We start from the raw sequence: 17,858 nt of genomic DNA, 5'->3' as shown, positions 1-17,858 counted from the left end.
TAAAGCCACGCACATTTTCACGGTAGCTCCAGCCCTGGCGTACGCAAGTTCTCCACTTGGTTTTGCAAACTGGAGGGACCCATCGTCAAAGCAGTGCTACTGTTCCAGTGTGGTTTCCCTTTCTTTTTTAGATCCACATCCCTGACGCGGCTTTATAAATACACTGAAATTAACTACATACTGTTTATTAGTTTAATGCATCTGATTCTAATTAACCTGTAACAATATAATGGTCCACAGAATGGTCAAACTATTCTAAATACCATAGCTGCTTTAGCGTTGTTACTCTCACGGCACATTTTCTCTTTTTCTTTCAGCTGCTCCCGTTAGGGGTTGCCACAGTGGATCATCTTTTTCCATATTTCTCTCACTGCACCACTCGGAGTATTTATATCACTGTATCTGAGTGGGGAATCACAGCTATCTGGAAAGCGAATATCGGTATACAGCATCAAGCACACGCTGCCTCAGCCATGCTGTCTATTGAACTGCTCTCACACGGCAAACACTTCAGAGCCTTTCCTCGCAGTTCAGAAACAGTTTCATCCTAAGAACTATAAATGCACTCAATCAGTCAATCAATTGCTCCTTGTAGAACGCTTTATACTTATAAATACAATTACCTCACTGTAAACTTGAGATACAGTTATAATATTGCACAACCTGAACCACTTTAAAAAGATAAAACTTTAACTTCATTTAAATAATCTATATTGTTGATAATTAAAAATGTGAGGACACGGTGCCACAGCGCAAGCGAGGACCTGGTACTCCATTCATGGAATGTTCCTGCCTCGCGCTGTATTCTTACTGGGGCTGGCGAAACAAGGGAAGGATAGATGGTTGGAATAATTAAACATGTACTATGAAGATATTTCAATGTTCCTTAAAAGTTTTGAAGAATCGGCGTTCAAAGCTTACAGATGTCTTAATGTATATTACAGAGCTGATTGTGTGGCGATTGGTTACTTGGAGAAAGAAAAGGAAGGACAGGAATTGGAGGTTAGTATGTTTGAAAGAGACAGTACTGCTACAATAAATTATTTCATCAAAGGTCACGCAAGGTGCAGCAAGCATCTTGCGTAAGGCATGGACAATCATTGTGCCACCGTGTTCCCATGTTTAATAAAATGCTTTAACTCCTATCATCATGAAAATGATATCAAGTGTACATCTCAGTATTTTAATTATTCAGAGAGCTGTAATATCACAAATGTAATGGACTCTGTGTCCTGCCGGAGGAAGAGAAAGCCCGTTTAAGAAGCATGTAGTGATTCACACATATAAAGCACACAGATGATCAAATACAAAACAAAGCATTTAACATGCTACTTTAGTCACAATGGGATTTGAGAAACTAGTAAATGAAACAATTTTAAAATGAAGTTTATGATGTTCTACTTTAATGACAAAATAAACTACATGATTAAAGTGGAAACTTAGAGATTAAAGTTGAAATTTTGTGCTTTTTTCCCCACTGTGTGTCTATTTTTTTTTTCTCTATACCCTAATAAGCTTTCATATGACACTCAGACGGTGGGCTATGACTTGCCTTTTTATGGCGACTTTGATATCTGACAACTTCTTTTTTATTTTCGGGCATTGTATGACTTTGTGAACTTGAGCTTTCGAGTTACTCCGACACTCTATGTCACTCAATCAACTTCCTTTTGTTGTTTGTACCACTGTTTAAACCAACAAACTGTATGTTTTTCCTTGCCTCCACTTGGTATTCGCTGACATATTTTCCCTTTTGCTTTTGCCATTGCCTTTACACAGAAGGTTGAGCTTAAGGGCTATTTATATTGATTTGCATATTCAAAGAGGTGTAATTCTGGGAGGAGATGGGGCGGGTCAGCAGGTGCATGCACGTCCGTTACTTTTCATGCTGACTGGGATTTATGTAGCGGAAGAACATGGAAGTAGGCGTTCGCACAGGTTTATGCATCTGGATTTTTTGTGCATACACAAATTTCCACTTTTGTCCGAACGCCATGTTATAGTGTGAATTCTTTGCATGGCGTTATGCATGAGGCCCCTGGTGTGCAAATAAAAGCATAGTGTTTATGAACAATTGGGATGATTTTTGGGAAAGGCCTGGATTTTTCAAAAGATATGGTCTTCATCCTAACTGGAAGGGATCTTATGTCTTATCCCAAAATATGGCAGCAAAACTGCCTGGTTGACTGATTAGAGCACCAGCCAGGCTGCAGTCATGTGATCTTAAATCACAGGCTGTTGTTTATCCCACCTGTTACTCTCCTGAAGCTGTTACCCATAATCCCTGTTGTGTGGCATCCAGTAAATTTAGTCTTGATGCAAACCTTAAATTATTTGATAACCAAAAATAAGGTGTATAATTAGACCAAGGGATAAAATCAGACCCTCCACTAGGGGCATCTGTACTAGAAATATACTTCAAATTAAAACAAAAATATATCACAGTTCAGAAAGAACCATGCAGTTTTAAATGCTGTTTATTGAACATTGCTCTCTTGGCACTAAAGCTGTTTTGGTAAATGATATTATATTAAGTACTAAATCTGATCTGTGTCTTCTCACTGAAACTTGGCTTAGTAAATGTGATACTGTTCCACTAGCTGAGACGTCACCAGATGGATACTCGTTCCTTCATAAGTCTAGAGATTCTGGTCGAAGAGGAAGCCTTGGAATAATTCATTGTAACAAAACGCAAATCACGTCTAAATATCTAGGCGAACTTTACATCCTTTGAGGCATTCATTTTAAATATTAAAACAGATTCCAACACAATTATAGTGCTAGTCTACAGACCACCAGGGCCATATTCATTGTTCATGACTGAATTTAGCAACCTTCTATCTGATTTGGCTATAAATTATGATCACGTAGTTCTGATGGGGATTTTAATGTACACATTGATGTGGAAACTGACACTTTTAGCAAATGTTTTACTTATTTGTTAAATTCAGTAGGATTTTGTCAGATTGTCAAAGGTCCAACTCATAATCATAACCACACATTAGATTTAATTATAACTTACAAAGTTGAAATTCAAAATTTAAATATTACTCCATTAAATGTTATTTCCGATCATTACTTAATTACATTTGATTTAGTTCTGCCCTTGCCAACACACTCACAGATTAAAACAAAGACAGTGCACATCTAGATTGTAATTCTGCTTCAAAATTTATAGATACCTTGAGTAAGTCGAGTGTAATTGTGGAAAACCATTTAGATCAGTTAACATCAAATGTAAACGTGGAAAACAATTTAGATCAGCTAACATCACATTATAATGTGACCTTGAGAGATGCTCTGGACACAGTGGCTCCCTAAAACAAAAGTGATCAAAGCACATAGAAACTCTCCCTGGTTTAATGAAAACACTCGAGCTCTTAAATTAGAGTGTCAAAACTGGAGGCAGATGGAGAACAACAAAGCTACATGTCTTTCAAATTGCATGGACAGAGAGTGTTAAAAATATAAAAAGCCCTCTTTAAAGCTCGCTCAGAATACTATTCTACATTAATAGATAGCAATAATAAAAATCCTCGGGTACTTTTAGAACAGTGGCTAAATTAACAAATGGAATTCAGATCAACAGTGCAAAATACCAACAGATATTAGCAGTACAGACTTTATGAACTTCTTCAATGAGAAAATTAAAAATATAAGATCCCAGATCTCAGCATCACAGTACAAACCAAATACTAGCTTAGCAGACCCTGTCTCACATTGCATTCAGCACTTTAGTAATTTTAATCCTGTAACTGAGCAGGAAGTCTTAACTTTAATTTCTAAAATGAAGCCCACTACTTGTTCCCTAGATCCAGTGCCAACAAAACTAGTAAAAAGTGCAATGGATGTTCTTGCAGCACCTATTCTAAACATTATCAATAGTTCATTATTGCATGGCACAGTACCTGATGCACTAAAAGTGTCAGTCATTAAACCTTTACTTAAAAAGTCAGACCTAGACCCACACATACTAAATAATTATAGGCCTGTTTCAAATTTACCATTTCTCTCTAAAATACTAGAAAAAGTAGTCGCCAGTCAGCTTCAGTCACACCTTACGCATTACAATTTATTTGAGAAATTCCAGTCTGGTTTCCGCACTGGTCATAGTACAGAAACGGCACTAACACGGGTTGTAAATGACATTCTGATATCCTCTGATGAAGGAAACTCCACTGTAATTATGTTGTTGGACTTAAGTGCAGCATTTGACACCATTGACCATTCTATTTTACTGCACAGGCTAGAAAATGATGTTGGGCTTACAGGCCCGTGCATGCTTGGTTTAGTTCTTATTTATCAAATCGATTCCAATATGTACAGAAATGTGCTGACAGTACTCCATCATTATACACAGAAGTTCAATATGGTGTCCCGCAGGGCTCAGTACTGGGACCTTTACTGTTTTCACTTTACATGCTTCCACTGGGATCTCTCATTAGGAAACATAATGTTAATTTTCACTTGTATGCAGATGACACCCAGTTATACCTTTCATTTAAATCAAATGAAGTTTCTCCAATGTTGTCTTTAATTAGTTGTGTTAGTGAATTAAAGGAATGGATGGATGAGAACTACTTGTCTTTAAATACAGATAAAACAGAGATGTTAATTGTTGGAGGGAATGACGCTGATCACAGCAATATTTTGTCATCATTTAACTCAGTTGGAATCACCAATTAATTTTACTGAATCAGCCCGCAATCTAGGAGTTATCTTTGACTCTAGCATGTCATTTAAAGCACATATTACAAAGTTGTCCAAAACATGTTTCTTCCATCTTAAAAATGTTAGGAAATTAAGGCACTTTCTAAATAAACAGGATTCTGAGAAATTAATTCATGCATTTATCTCTAGTAGGATTGACTACTGCAATGCGTTCACTGGCTGTTCAAACTGTTCTTATACAGACTCCAGTTAATCCAAAATGCTGCTGCAAGAATTATTACAAGAACAAGAAAATACGAACACATAACTCCAGTTCTTAAATCCTTACACTGGCTCCCGGTTAAGTTTACAGCAGATTTCAAAATCCACCTTTTAACATATAAAGCATTAAATGGCCAAGGTCCGGCTTACTTGTCTGAACTTGCAGACTGCATCTCTGTTGTTAGTCATTAGCACTAAAACATAAGTAACATGATAGTTACAATTTGTTACTAACCCTCACCTATTCTGTTTCTCTTCTCGGTACTCAAATGTGGCACTTGGTGCCACAGCCCACCTGCCAAGTTGTTTTGCCTGCCTAAGGTAAAGTCATCCCTGATGGAGGATCACAGGAATCGTGGGGTAGAGGTGTTTCATCTGTGGAATGGCCAATAGGGGGAGGCAGCTTGATGGCTGATGTCACCAGGACTCTGAACAAATCCAAATAATATTATGTGATATTATGTCATCTACTGTTAAATTCTGCTCCGTACTTGTAAAATTTTATTTTTTATACTATATCGAGGATTTGTTCTGGTCTGTATATTGTATTGTATTATATTGACCCCCTTCTTTTTGACACCCACTGCATGCCCAACCTACCTGGAAAGGGGTCTCTTTTTGAACTGCCTTTCCCAAGGTTTCTTCCATTTTTTCCCCTACAAGGGGTTTTTTGGGAGTTTTTCCTTGTCTTCTTAGAGAGTCAAGGCTTGGGGGCTGTCAAGAGGCAGAGCCTGTTAAAGCCCATTGCGGCACTTCTTGCGTGGTTTTGGGCTATACAAAAATAAACTGTATTGTACTGTATTGTACTAGTGAGGTATATAACTTAAGCATAACCTTTGTTATGTTGCAACCAGGGTATTTTCTTTGGCTTATGTTTATGATCATTTTTTGAGCCTTCTTTGTTGATTTAAAATGATTATTTTTCATAGATTTCTTGTAATTATGTATTGATTATTAATAATGTTGTTTTTTTTTACTCTTTAGTTTCTATGCATTTTATGTTGTTCTCTCAAGTTTATTGTGTTTTGCAAGTGGAACCACAAGACTTCTCTCAGGCTATATATTTTTAGATAATTGACTACAATTAATTTTCAGCAGCTCCTGAAAAAACAAAAATGTTTGCTTACCATTACGTTTCACTACACTGGAAAAAATAATTTATTTATTGACTGTGTTGATAATGTAATTTATTAATATTATTATTTAGTAATGTTAAGATTTGGCCTCTGGTCTGTTACAATACATTTTTGAATTAATTTTTGAAACTAAACTGAAGAGATGCTGCTGTCAGAACAGACCCCTGCTCCAGCCCACTTCAACTGAATCTCAGACAAGCTGTGAACTTAGGAACTGTCACACAGTAAGTGTAGAAGATCTGGTGGCTGCCTATGTTTAAAACATTTGAGAATAAAAGAAACTCTAAGGAATGTAAAGTGGGATATGTTAAATATTTCCATGTTCACCTGGTAGCACTGTGATCACCGCCAAATAAGGAATCCCATTATGCCCCATTGTAAGAGCTGCTCATCTGAAAATGTAGGGCGAAAGGGTGAATATTCAGAGCAAGGATAAAAGTTAATAAATTTGTCTGGAAATGGAAGAGATGAAGATCTGGAGGGAGGATAAAATGTGACAACTATTCAGACCTGGCCTGACTTCATCAGCCATGCCATGCAGCATGATCCTAATATACTGTACAAATGCAGTCATATGAAAAAGTTTGGGAACCCCTCATAATTCTTTGGGTTTTTGTTTATCATTGATCCCATGCTGTCACTCTTCAAAGGAGCACAACTTGCAATTGACCACCTTAAATACCTTTTCTCATGATTGGACTCACCTATCTATGAAGTTCAAGGCTTAATGAGCTAATCCAACCAATTTGATGTTGCAAGTAATCAGTATTGAGCAGTTACATGCATTCAAATTAGCAAAATTACAAGGGTACCCAAATTTGTGCACAGCCAGTTTTTCACATTTGATTTAATTTCATACAACTAAATACTGCTTCACTAAAAATCTTTGTTCGGAAAACACCCCAGTACTCAGATGTTCCTAGGAAATGAAAGACATACCACTGTTATTTTTTGTTGTTGAAAGTAGAGTAAATTATTATGCAGGGGGGTTCCCAAACTTTTTCATATGACTGTATTACACATGCGCATACAACCATGCCCTTTACCATATAAGAAATAACAGGATACCCCTTGACATTTACAAATCAAGATATATGCATAACAGTTAGCAAGAAGAACTTTTCAAAATTATAACAAAAAAAAGAATAGAATGTAGTGTAGACCTTGAGCCAGCTACATAAAATTTCCAACTACAGGTAAGAATGACTGACAGCGCACAATAAGCTGACAAAGCCACAAGTAACAGAATCAAAACCATACCATTTAAACATGAACTCTGAGGGAAAATTTTTTTGCTGTATTATATCAGAAGGAATGAGAAGTCCTACATTGTAAAATTATTTGAAAACTAAAATTAAAATGCTACATATAATTTTACCACATCATTAAAACTATAAAACTGTAAACTGTAATCAATAAAAAACATACCAAGTGGTACATCAACAGCATTTTGTTTTTGTTCATTCTGTAAAACAATGAATAATAAGAACAAATTAGTAAATGTTTAAGTACATTTCTTTAAGAAAAAAAACATGTAAAAATTTTCAGATTTCTGGTCCTCATAGTTAGCAGATAGGTGTTCTTCTTCATTATATGAATCCTCATCCATGGCAAAAATACAGTTTTTGTATGGGAAAGTGTATTCAGGAAGAAAAATATAAGTGGACAATTCTATTGAGTTTCACTGGATTTGCACCACATTAATGGCAAAGAAAGAGCCACTATAGGATGGCATTATTGACATATAGATATAATGTTCTACAGGTTAACCACAGATTAATACACTGTGCTGAATGGTAAAATTGTAATAACATGAGACACAATCAGTTATTTTGCATATACTGTATATACTGCAAAGGGAATTATATTGTACAATTCTTATAACTTGGTTGTGCTTTGTACAGTCAGTTCAAATGTTCCACGTCCACACCCTGCATATTAACTAATCTAACGGAACATTTAACTATTTCAAAATGCAGTTTGGTTTAGAAAAACACCTTGTATTAATGTGTTTAACTAACTTACTGTATATGCTCATGTATAAGTCGGTCTTGAAACCAGAAAAATTTATCATAAAATCAGACACATTTTAATTTTTTTCATCTTCTTGCCTCCTCCAGTCTCGCATCAGTTTCTCAGATGCATCAAATTTTGTTTTAGCAGCGCACTTACCAATTTCTTTCGCTACTTCAACGACGTTTAATTTAAAAACTGCTTCATATTTTCTGCTGATTGAACGCTCCATCGTAGATAAGGGATGCTCTTACGATATGAGGGTGTGAGATACAAAAAACTCAAATCAGTGCAAACATTGCTTCGAAATAGTATGATATTACCGTGTGGTCACGTAGGCACAATAGTGAGAGAGAGGTTAGGAGCATGTTCTGATACAGCACATTCCTGCACCTACATAGAAAAAAAGGCAGTGTGCTCCGTGGTTACTCCCTTAGGTGAGTGTTAGCATATCATAATCCCTTGGAGCAATAGCGTGAGTTTTCCACATTCGACTTATACAACCGACATTATAAAATACCAGAAGTTATACTTAACAATCAAGTCCTCACTTATCCGCAAGAGAACTTATGCACGAGTACATACAGTACCCATTCCTTCATTTTAGCAAATGAAAATGGCTGCGCAGCTCTGTCAGTAAAGCATACTCCAGTGGGAAGCTTGAGTATGTTCAGGTACTGGCATAAAATTCAAAGGACTGTATAGGGTGGAAATGAACCTTTTGAGGTTGCACCTGAGTTTCTCACAAGTTTGTATAGAGGAATGAAAAGAAACATATACCCAAGAGCAAAAGTAGGTGTAGTGTTTGGACTATGGAACTCCAATTGAGTGGAAAAAGTTCTTTGGTTATTTTTCTGCCTTAGTCTAATGATGATGTTTCACAACCATGTATGCATCTGTCAAATTCTTTTTAAGAATATCTGATGACTGGCATTTCTCTGATTTTGATACCACTCAACTATTCAACTAAATGGTACCTCTCTTGCTGCATTTGGAGTGATTTTCTGATGAGGAAAGATACTCCCAAGATAGTACACCATTCATTTATAATGTATGTAAGTTTTTCTTAGAATTTCATGTTAAACAGGAAAGGAGGTATAAAATAAACTACAAAAAACTATAAAAACAGACCTTAGCTTCAAATGTTAGATCCGTGTTATTACTTCAATTATTTAAAATGAAGAGCCATATTCACTGTATCCATGCTTAGTCTTCTATGATCTTAGAGATTAAAAATATGTGGCAGCAAAACTGCAAGCAAAGCAGAAAAAGAGAACTTGTTGATTCCAGGACAATTATTGGAACTGAGCATGGCCTTTTCATCCACGCTGTCAACTACAGTCAACTGCATCAACTCCAACTGGACTTAACTCCACCTACAGAGTGCGGAGGAAACCAAAACGGCCTGTCAGAGCTGAAGTTAATGATTGCTACACTCAGGCAGGACATACATTATATAAAGAGTGATATAAAGTAGGATATAAGGAAAATAAAGAAAGAAATAAAGGACCTAAACATATCTTTCTCTCCCACCCCACACCCCCACCCCCCGAATGTTGCCTCCCCAAGTAAGGCTAGACCACACTTTATAAAGTCCCACTCCTTTGACATGCCAAGAGACACAGCATGTCTGTAGGCAAAGTTTGCCACTGTGATCTGTGATGGTTATTCATGAAAATTTTTACAAATTGACAGCAAAATGTAAACTGAACAATTTCTTTTATGTTCTTGAATAAAAGCGCATTTGTTTTGTTATACCTTTTGTGAAAGTGTATATTTGATATTTGGATTTCGGTCTTCACACATTATACACTTCACGTCAATATTTTATTACTACTATAACATGAGAAAAGCTTCTATTTTAGTTTATGTGTTCAACATTTCGTGCCTCGCATTTCCTGTCATCCTACATTTACACAGATAGTCGTAGACATGGAACACGCATGAAATGAATGTATTCCAAATAACAATATATTATTTACCCTATAAAATTCCAGACACCTAACTTCAGCTGTTAGAGCTTTGCGCATGACTTCAGCTGACTTGGTGGGGGCTGGTAGAGCAGGCCACCTACTGCCAGCGCTGATAGACACATTTGCAAAACAAAGGCGCTGATGAGGAGGTGCAAGGTAATTTAAGTTGGTTCTGCAATACAAATATTTTTGTAGGCTTCAGGGATTCTAGTGTTAATACACAGAACAAATCCATTTGTTAGTGTCAGACGTAATATCTGATAATGAAGGGTGATATGACATGGTGATGGGCAATTTATTTGATACTAAAGTGATTTTGATAATATCTATGCAGCTAACGTGGATGATAGATATTTCATCCAAAATGTATTTGCATCTATTTCTAATGTGAACACTCGTAAAATTATAATGGCTAGAGACTTTAATTGTGCTTTAAATTCAGACCTGGATAGGCCTACATCTACAGTGGCAATAACATCTAATATTGCAAAAATAATTGCAAAGTTTGCAATGGATCATGACTTATCAGACCCATGGAAATTTTTAAATCCAAGCCTAAGAGCATATTCCTTCTTCTCACCAGTAGTACATCATTGCTACTCAAGAATGGATTACTTCTTCATAGTGATGGCTACCCAGTGGAAATGTATAAAATAAATGTCAAATAAGCTAGCTCCACTATTATAAGCAACGTTTATGGAAGGCAGAGACAACAAAATTCTACCTCAAACTTTTCGCCAAGCTTTAATTATCATCTTTGCTAAGAAAACTAAGGAGTTACTACAAAGTGCATCATACAGTCCAATCTCACTCCTGAATAATGACGTTAAGATACTCTCCAAAGTTCTAGCCAGAAGGATTGAGAAAGATGTTCCTTTCATAATATAAAAAGACCAAACCAGATTTAATAAAGGCAGGCACTTTGCTTCTAATGTAATATATTAGAAGCAAAGTTTGTTTGTTTAATGTAATATAGTCACCCATTAAATCTAACACCCCAGAGATCTTATTTACTTTGCATGCAGAAATAGCATTTCATGTGGTTGAACTGGACTACTTATTCACTATATTACACAAATGTGGGTTTGGCCCAAACACATGTGTATGGATCAAATCACTCTATAGTAGTTAAGAAGCCTCAGTTTGTATTAACAACATTATTTCACAGCACTTCAAACTAGAACATGGTACTCAACAAGGATGTCCCTATCACCATTGCGCTTTGCAAGCACCATTGAGCAACTGGCTGTTTACAATTGAAATGCATCAGAGATAAAGGTGATTTTCAGAAAAGAACTTGAACAGGAAATATCACTATATGCAGAAGATATGGTAGGGTATACATCAGACCCACAAAATTCCGTGCCGGCAGTCCTAAAAAGCACTAGCAGATTTTCAAAAGATATCTGGACTCAAAATCAATTTGAATACAAGTGTGCTTTTCCCAGTGAACTCTCAAGTGCACACAATATTAGATTGGACACCTTCTCATTTATCTTTGCAGGTCAGTAAACATAAACAACTTTTTAACAGAATTTTGCTGACTGCATGAAAAAAAGATAGATAGATAGATGTGAACAGTCTACACTCCATCTCACATTAACAGGGAGAATGAATATTGTCAAGATGAACATCCTTCCCAAGATTACTTGTCTATTTCAGAACAATATATATAAACACATTGTTCTTTAATAAATTAGACTTACACTATAATCTCATTTATTTGTAATTTGAAACATCCATGCATCCAAAGGGTGACACTACAACAACCTAAAACAGAAGGGGACATGGCACTTGCTTTCAATTTTATTACTGGGTGGCACAAATAAAGGCCATAAAGACCTGGGGCCTCATGCATAACGCCGCGCATAGAATTCACACTAAAACATGACGTACGGACAAAAGTGGAAATGTTCGTACGCACAAAAAAATCCAGATGCATAAATCTGTGCAAATGTCAGCTTCCATGTTCTTCTGCTACATAAATCCCGGTCAGTGTGAAAAGTTAACGCTTGTGCACATGCCTGCTGCCCCCCCTCCCCCCGTCTTCTCCCAGAATTATGCCTCTTTGAATATGCAAATTAATATAAATAGCCCTTAAAGTTCTTAGAGTTCTGTGAAAAGGCAATGGCAAAAGCACGAAGGGAAATAGAAGAATTTCAGCAAATACCAAGTGGAGGCAAGGAAAAACATACTATTTGTTGGTTTAAACAGTGGTATAAACAACAAAAGGAAGCTGATCGAGTGACATAGAGTGTTGGAGTAACTCAAAAGCTCAAGTTGACAAAGTCACACAGTGCCCGAAATAAAAAAGAAGTTGTCAGATATCAAAGTCGCTGTGAAAAGGCGAGTCATAGCCCACCGTCTGACTGTCATATAAAAGCTTATTAGGGTACAGAGAAAAAAAAATAGGCACACAGTGGGGAAAAAAGCACGAAATGTCAACTTTAATCTCGAAATTTCCACTTTAATCGCATAGTTTATTTTGTCAATAAAGTAGAACATCATAAACTTCATCTTAAAAGCATTTAATTTACTAGTTTCTCAAATCCCATCGTGACTAAAGTAGCACGTTAAATGCTTTGTTTTGTATTTGATCTTCTATGTGCTCTATGTGTGTGAATCACTATGTGCTTCTTAAATGGGCTTTCTCTTCCTCCGACAGGACACAGAATCCATTACATTTGTGACATTACAGCTCTCTGAATAATTAAAATACTGAGATGTACACTTGATATCATTTTCATGATGATAGGAGTTAAAGCATATTATTAAACATGGGAACATGGTGGCACAGTGATTGTTCCTGCCTCACGCAAGATGCTTGCTGTGCCGTACGTGACCTTTGATGAAATAATTTATTGCAGCAGTACTGTCTCTTTCAAACGTACTAACCCCCAATTCCTGTCCTTACTTTTCTTTCTCCAAATACCCAATCGCCACACAATCAGCTCTGTAATAGACGTTAAGCCATCTTTAAGCTTAGAACGCCGATTCTTCAAAACTTTTAAGGAACATTGAAATATCTTCGTAGTACATGTTTAATCATTCTATTCTTCCAGTGCCGCACCAGCCCCAGCAAGCATACAGCGTGATACATGAACAATCCGTGAACAGAGCGACAGCTCCTTGCTAGCGCAGTAACACCGTGTCCTCACATGTTTAATTATTAACAATACAGATTATTTAAATGAAGTTAAAAGTTTCATCTGTATTACATAATAAACATATTTTGCTGCATTTCACCTTAAAAATTATATCACCATCATATATAAATATGCGCTTTATAAAGTGGCGCAGGTTGTGCAATATTATAGCTGTATTACAAATTTACAAGGAGCACTTGATGGACTGATTGATTGCGTTTATAGTTCTTGGGATGAAACTGTTTCTAATCTGTGAGGTCAGTACAGAAAAGGCTCTGAAGCGTTTGCTGTTTGAGAGCAGTTCAAATAGGCAGCATGGCTGAGACAGCATGTGCTTGATGCTGTATACTGATAATTTTCTTTCTGATCAGCTGCTGTAGATCTGTGACTCCACACTCAGATACAGTGATATTGTACTCTGAGTGGTGCAGTTAGAGTAATATGGAAAAAGATGATCTACTGTGGCAACCCCTAACGGAAGCAGCTGAAAGGAGAAGAAGAAGGTGCAGTGAAAGTAACAACGCTAAAGCAGCTATGGTACTTGGAATACTTTGGCTATTCCCTGGACCATTATATAGGGTGGTCCAGATCTAATTATGCAACTTTTAATGCAATGCAGAAAAACAATGCAAGATAAAAGAACTGTTTGAAATATCTTGTAATAACCAAAAATGGACTTACATTGAATTAATTAACTGATTTTCCATGTAATGTGGACTTACATTGAATTAATTAACTGATTTTCCATGTAATGTCCCACTTGTCCTCCATTCAGTTGCGAATTCTCTATGTAATAAACTTAATAAGTTAGAGCGTAATGAAAATTGCATAATTAGATCTGGACCACCCTGGATTGTTACAGGTGAATTACAATCAGATGCCTTAAACTAATAAACAATATGCAGTTAGTTTCAGTGTATATGATAAAGCTGCATCAGAGATGTGGATCTAAAAAAGAAAGGGTAACTACACTGGAACAGTAGCACTGCTTTAACGCTGGGTGCCACCAGTTTGCAAAACCGAGCGGGGAACTTGCGTACATCAAGCATTTAGCTATCATGAAAATGTGAAAATTAGGTTTATACATCGCGATTTGTGCGTGGAAACATTCGTACACAACATTTTTGTGCGTACGCAACGTTTATACATGAGGCCCCTGGACATTGAAACAAATCGATTAATATACCGTACACATCTGGTCTGCAATAGAATTAAAATCTTGCAGTACTTCTTTACGTTCCCAGCTCAGGGCCCCAGTAAATACAAATTATTGTCAATTCACTAATAATCTAATTGCTCTTCATTCACTCAGAATATGGAAACAATGTGCCACCAATGAACTACTTTAAGACGGAGAAGCTTTTATCTGTTGCACCTTTACATGACAAGCACCTTTTTTCACACTCTCAAACATACACAGTATTTAATGTCTGGAAAATGTCCAGGACTAAAACACAGAGAGATTTGTACTAAAGATAATGTTTTGCACCATACAAACAAAGCTTCAAATTTAAGTTCTCATCAAAACAATTTTTACACTAATTTCAAATTAAAAACTGATTAATGGAACCTGCCCAATTTTCCTTACCTCCCACCTATTTCTATTCCAGAAGAAATACTGATCAGTCTTGAAGTCTCAGATAGCATCTCTGCAATATAAACTGCTCAAAAAAATTAAAGGAACACTTTGAAAACACATCAGATCTCAATGGGAAAAAGAAATCCTCCTGGATATCTATACTGATATAGACTGGGTAATGTGTTAGGAACGAAAGGATGCCACATCGTTTGATGGAAATGAAAATGATCAACCTCCAGAGCCCTGAATTCAAAGACGCCCCAAAAATCAGAGTGAAAAATTATGTGGCAGGCTAGTCCATTTTGCCAAAATTTAATTGCAGCAACTCAAAATTGTACGCAGCACTTTGTATGGCCCCTGTGTTCTTGTATACATGCCTGACAACATCGGTGCATGCTTCTCATGAGATGACAGATGGTGTTGTGGGGGATCTCCTCCCAGATCTGGACCAGGGCATCACTGAGCTCCTGGACAGTCTGAGGTGCAACCTGGTGGCATTGGATGGACCAAAACATAATGTCCCAGAGGTGTTCTATTGGATTTAGGTCAGGAAAGTGTGGTGGCCAGTCAATGGTATCAATTCCTTCATCCTCCAGGAACTGCCTGCATACTCTCACCACATGAGGCCAGGAATTGTTGTGCACCAGGAGCCACTGTACCAGCATAGGGTCTGACAATGGGTCCAAGGATTTCATCCTAAAACCTAATGGCAGCCAAGGTGCCTTTGTCAAGCCTGTAGCGGTCTGTGTGACCCTCCATGGATATGCCTCCCCACCACCAAACTGCTCATGCTGAATGATGTTACAGGCAGCATAATGTTCTCCATGGCTTCTCCAGACCCTTTCACTTCTGTCACATGCTCAGGGTGAACCTGCTCTCATCTGTAAAAAGCATAGGGCACCAGTGGTGCATCTGCCAATTCTGGTATTCTATAGCGAATGCCAATCGAGCTGCATGCTGCTGGGCAGTGAGCTCAGGGCCCATTAGAGGACATGGGGCCCTTGGGTCACCCTCATGAAGTCTTTCTGGTTGTTTGGTCAGAGACATTCACACCAGTGGCCTGCTGGAGGTCATTTTGTAGGGCTCTGGCAGTGCTCATCCTGTTCCTCCTTGCCCAAAGGAGCAGATACTGGTCCTGCTGATGGGTTATGGACCTTCTATGGCCCTCTCCAGCTCTCCTAGAGTAACTGCTTGTCTCCTAGAATCTCCTCCATGCCCTTGAGACTGTGCAGGGAGACACAGCAAACCTTCTGGCAATGACACGTATTGATGTGCCATCCTGGAGAAGTTGAACTACCTGTGCAACCTCTGTAGGGTCCAGGTATCGCCTCATGCTACCAGTAGTGACACTGACTGTAGCCAAATGCAAAACTAGTGAAGAAACAGTCAGAAAAGATGAGGAGGGAAAAATGTCAGTGGCCTCCACCTGTTAAACCATTCCTGTTTTGGGGGTCATCTCATTGTTGCCCCTCTAGTGCATCTGTTGTTAATTTCATTAACACCACAGCAGCTGAAACTGATTAACAACCCCCTCTGCTACTTAACTGACCAGATTAATATCCCATAAGTTTCATTGACTTTATGCTATACTCTGATTAAAAAGTGTTCCTTTAATTCTTTTGAGCAGTATATAAAAATATTTTAAAGTCCCTTCCTTTAAAAGATCCCAGGGTACGGAGAAGAAAACACCTTTCACTTAATATTTCAGAAAGGAGTAGAAGGTAGCTCTGCATAGGATACAGTCCAGTCCCATATGCAGAAAGCATTTAATCATCCAAATTAAAATCTTTTATCAAACAGATTTATCGCGTTTAAAATTGTCAAAAAATGTGTCCAGGGCAAGACACAACATGCGAATGTTGCAATCTAGCTCCAGTACATGGGCCACATGTTTTGGGTGTGCACCAAATTAATATCATTTTGGACAAAAATCTCTGAATGCCTATCAGACAGCCTTGGTGTCACAATCACTCCTAACACATTAACAGCTGTGTTTGATGTACTCTTAGATGGGCTTAAAGATGAGAAGGCAAACAAACTATAATTCCCTTTACTTCACTACTAATACATAGACTAGTCTTGCTCAACTGGATGAATCCCATCCCACCTCTTTTAAGTCAGTGGATAACTTATGTTCTATACATTTTGAAAGTAGAAAAAAATCAAATTCTCATTAGCCAAGTTTCCATCTAGTTTTTTGCGATGTTTTGTTATCGACAAACAGAATATACGTAAAAAAAATGTGCGAAATTTGCTGTCTCCAGCCTGTTTCCATCCAACTGGCTTTTTATCGATAAAATGGTGTGCCCATGATGCAGCTGTGTTTGCAGCATCAGATCTGTACAGGTGAGCCTACCTTTCAACATCCCTTCTCAGTGCGATAACAACTGAATTAGTACTGTAACCTGCTTCCCTTAAGGTTTTTAATTAAAACTGAAATTTGAATTAATACAAAATAATGACGTTTAATCAAAAAAAAACTAAAGTTAATATTAATGAGAGAATTTCTCATATATGCTAAAACATCTGCCATTTAATAATAAGAAAAAAATGTTTAGATAATGAAACACACGGTTTATTAAATATTTTGACTGGCACAGTAAATTACCTTTGCGGTTTTTGTATTATTTAGACATCCTGAGAGACACCCCCAGGCTACAGTTGATGTGGAGGGAGTTCAGGTACCCCTTTTAGTAGCAGGAGACCCAGCCTATCCGCTACTGCATTGGCTGTATCATGTGACACATTTATTTGCGTTAAAGCCCTTTTTTCCGACAAAAAGTGTTTCCAATGTAGTTTTTGCGACATCTAAAGTATCGATATGGAATTTATGCGCTAAAGTTAAACGGAAAAATATTATGTCGACATATACAACATTTTATCGATAATTAGCATTTCCGTCAGCTATATCGGCAAAAAAATTTGATGCGCTAAATAGTTTTTCGCAAAAATTCCTTGGATGGAAACCTGGTTATTGAGAGGATCTGTTGAAAACTTTAAAATATGGCAGGATCTAATTAATAACATTTTAGAATAAGCTTCTATATCTGGGAAAAGAATACTCTTTCTTCCTTGCTGC

The 17,858-nt window shown here is 37.2% G+C and overlaps 1 protein-coding gene across 1 annotated transcript in view; it reads right to left on the bottom strand.

Moving 5' to 3' along the window:
* The window catches only part of mrpl58 (mitochondrial ribosomal protein L58), a 51,148-nt gene that overhangs the window by 32,736 nt on the left and 554 nt on the right, over positions 1-17,858 (bottom strand). The window contains exon 2 of the mRNA XM_039740423.1: positions 7,497-7,533. Coding sequence (XP_039596357.1) covers positions 7,497-7,533 — 37 coding nt within the window. The remainder of the gene's footprint in view (positions 1-7,496; positions 7,534-17,858) is intronic.

The sequence above is a fragment of the Polypterus senegalus genome, chromosome 17, assembly GCF_016835505.1.
Source record: "Polypterus senegalus isolate Bchr_013 chromosome 17, ASM1683550v1, whole genome shotgun sequence".
In the NCBI taxonomy this organism is placed as follows: Eukaryota; Metazoa; Chordata; class Cladistia; order Polypteriformes; family Polypteridae; genus Polypterus; species Polypterus senegalus.
Note: the sequence above shows the minus strand (reverse complement) of the source record. Positions and strands in the feature narration are given on the sequence as shown.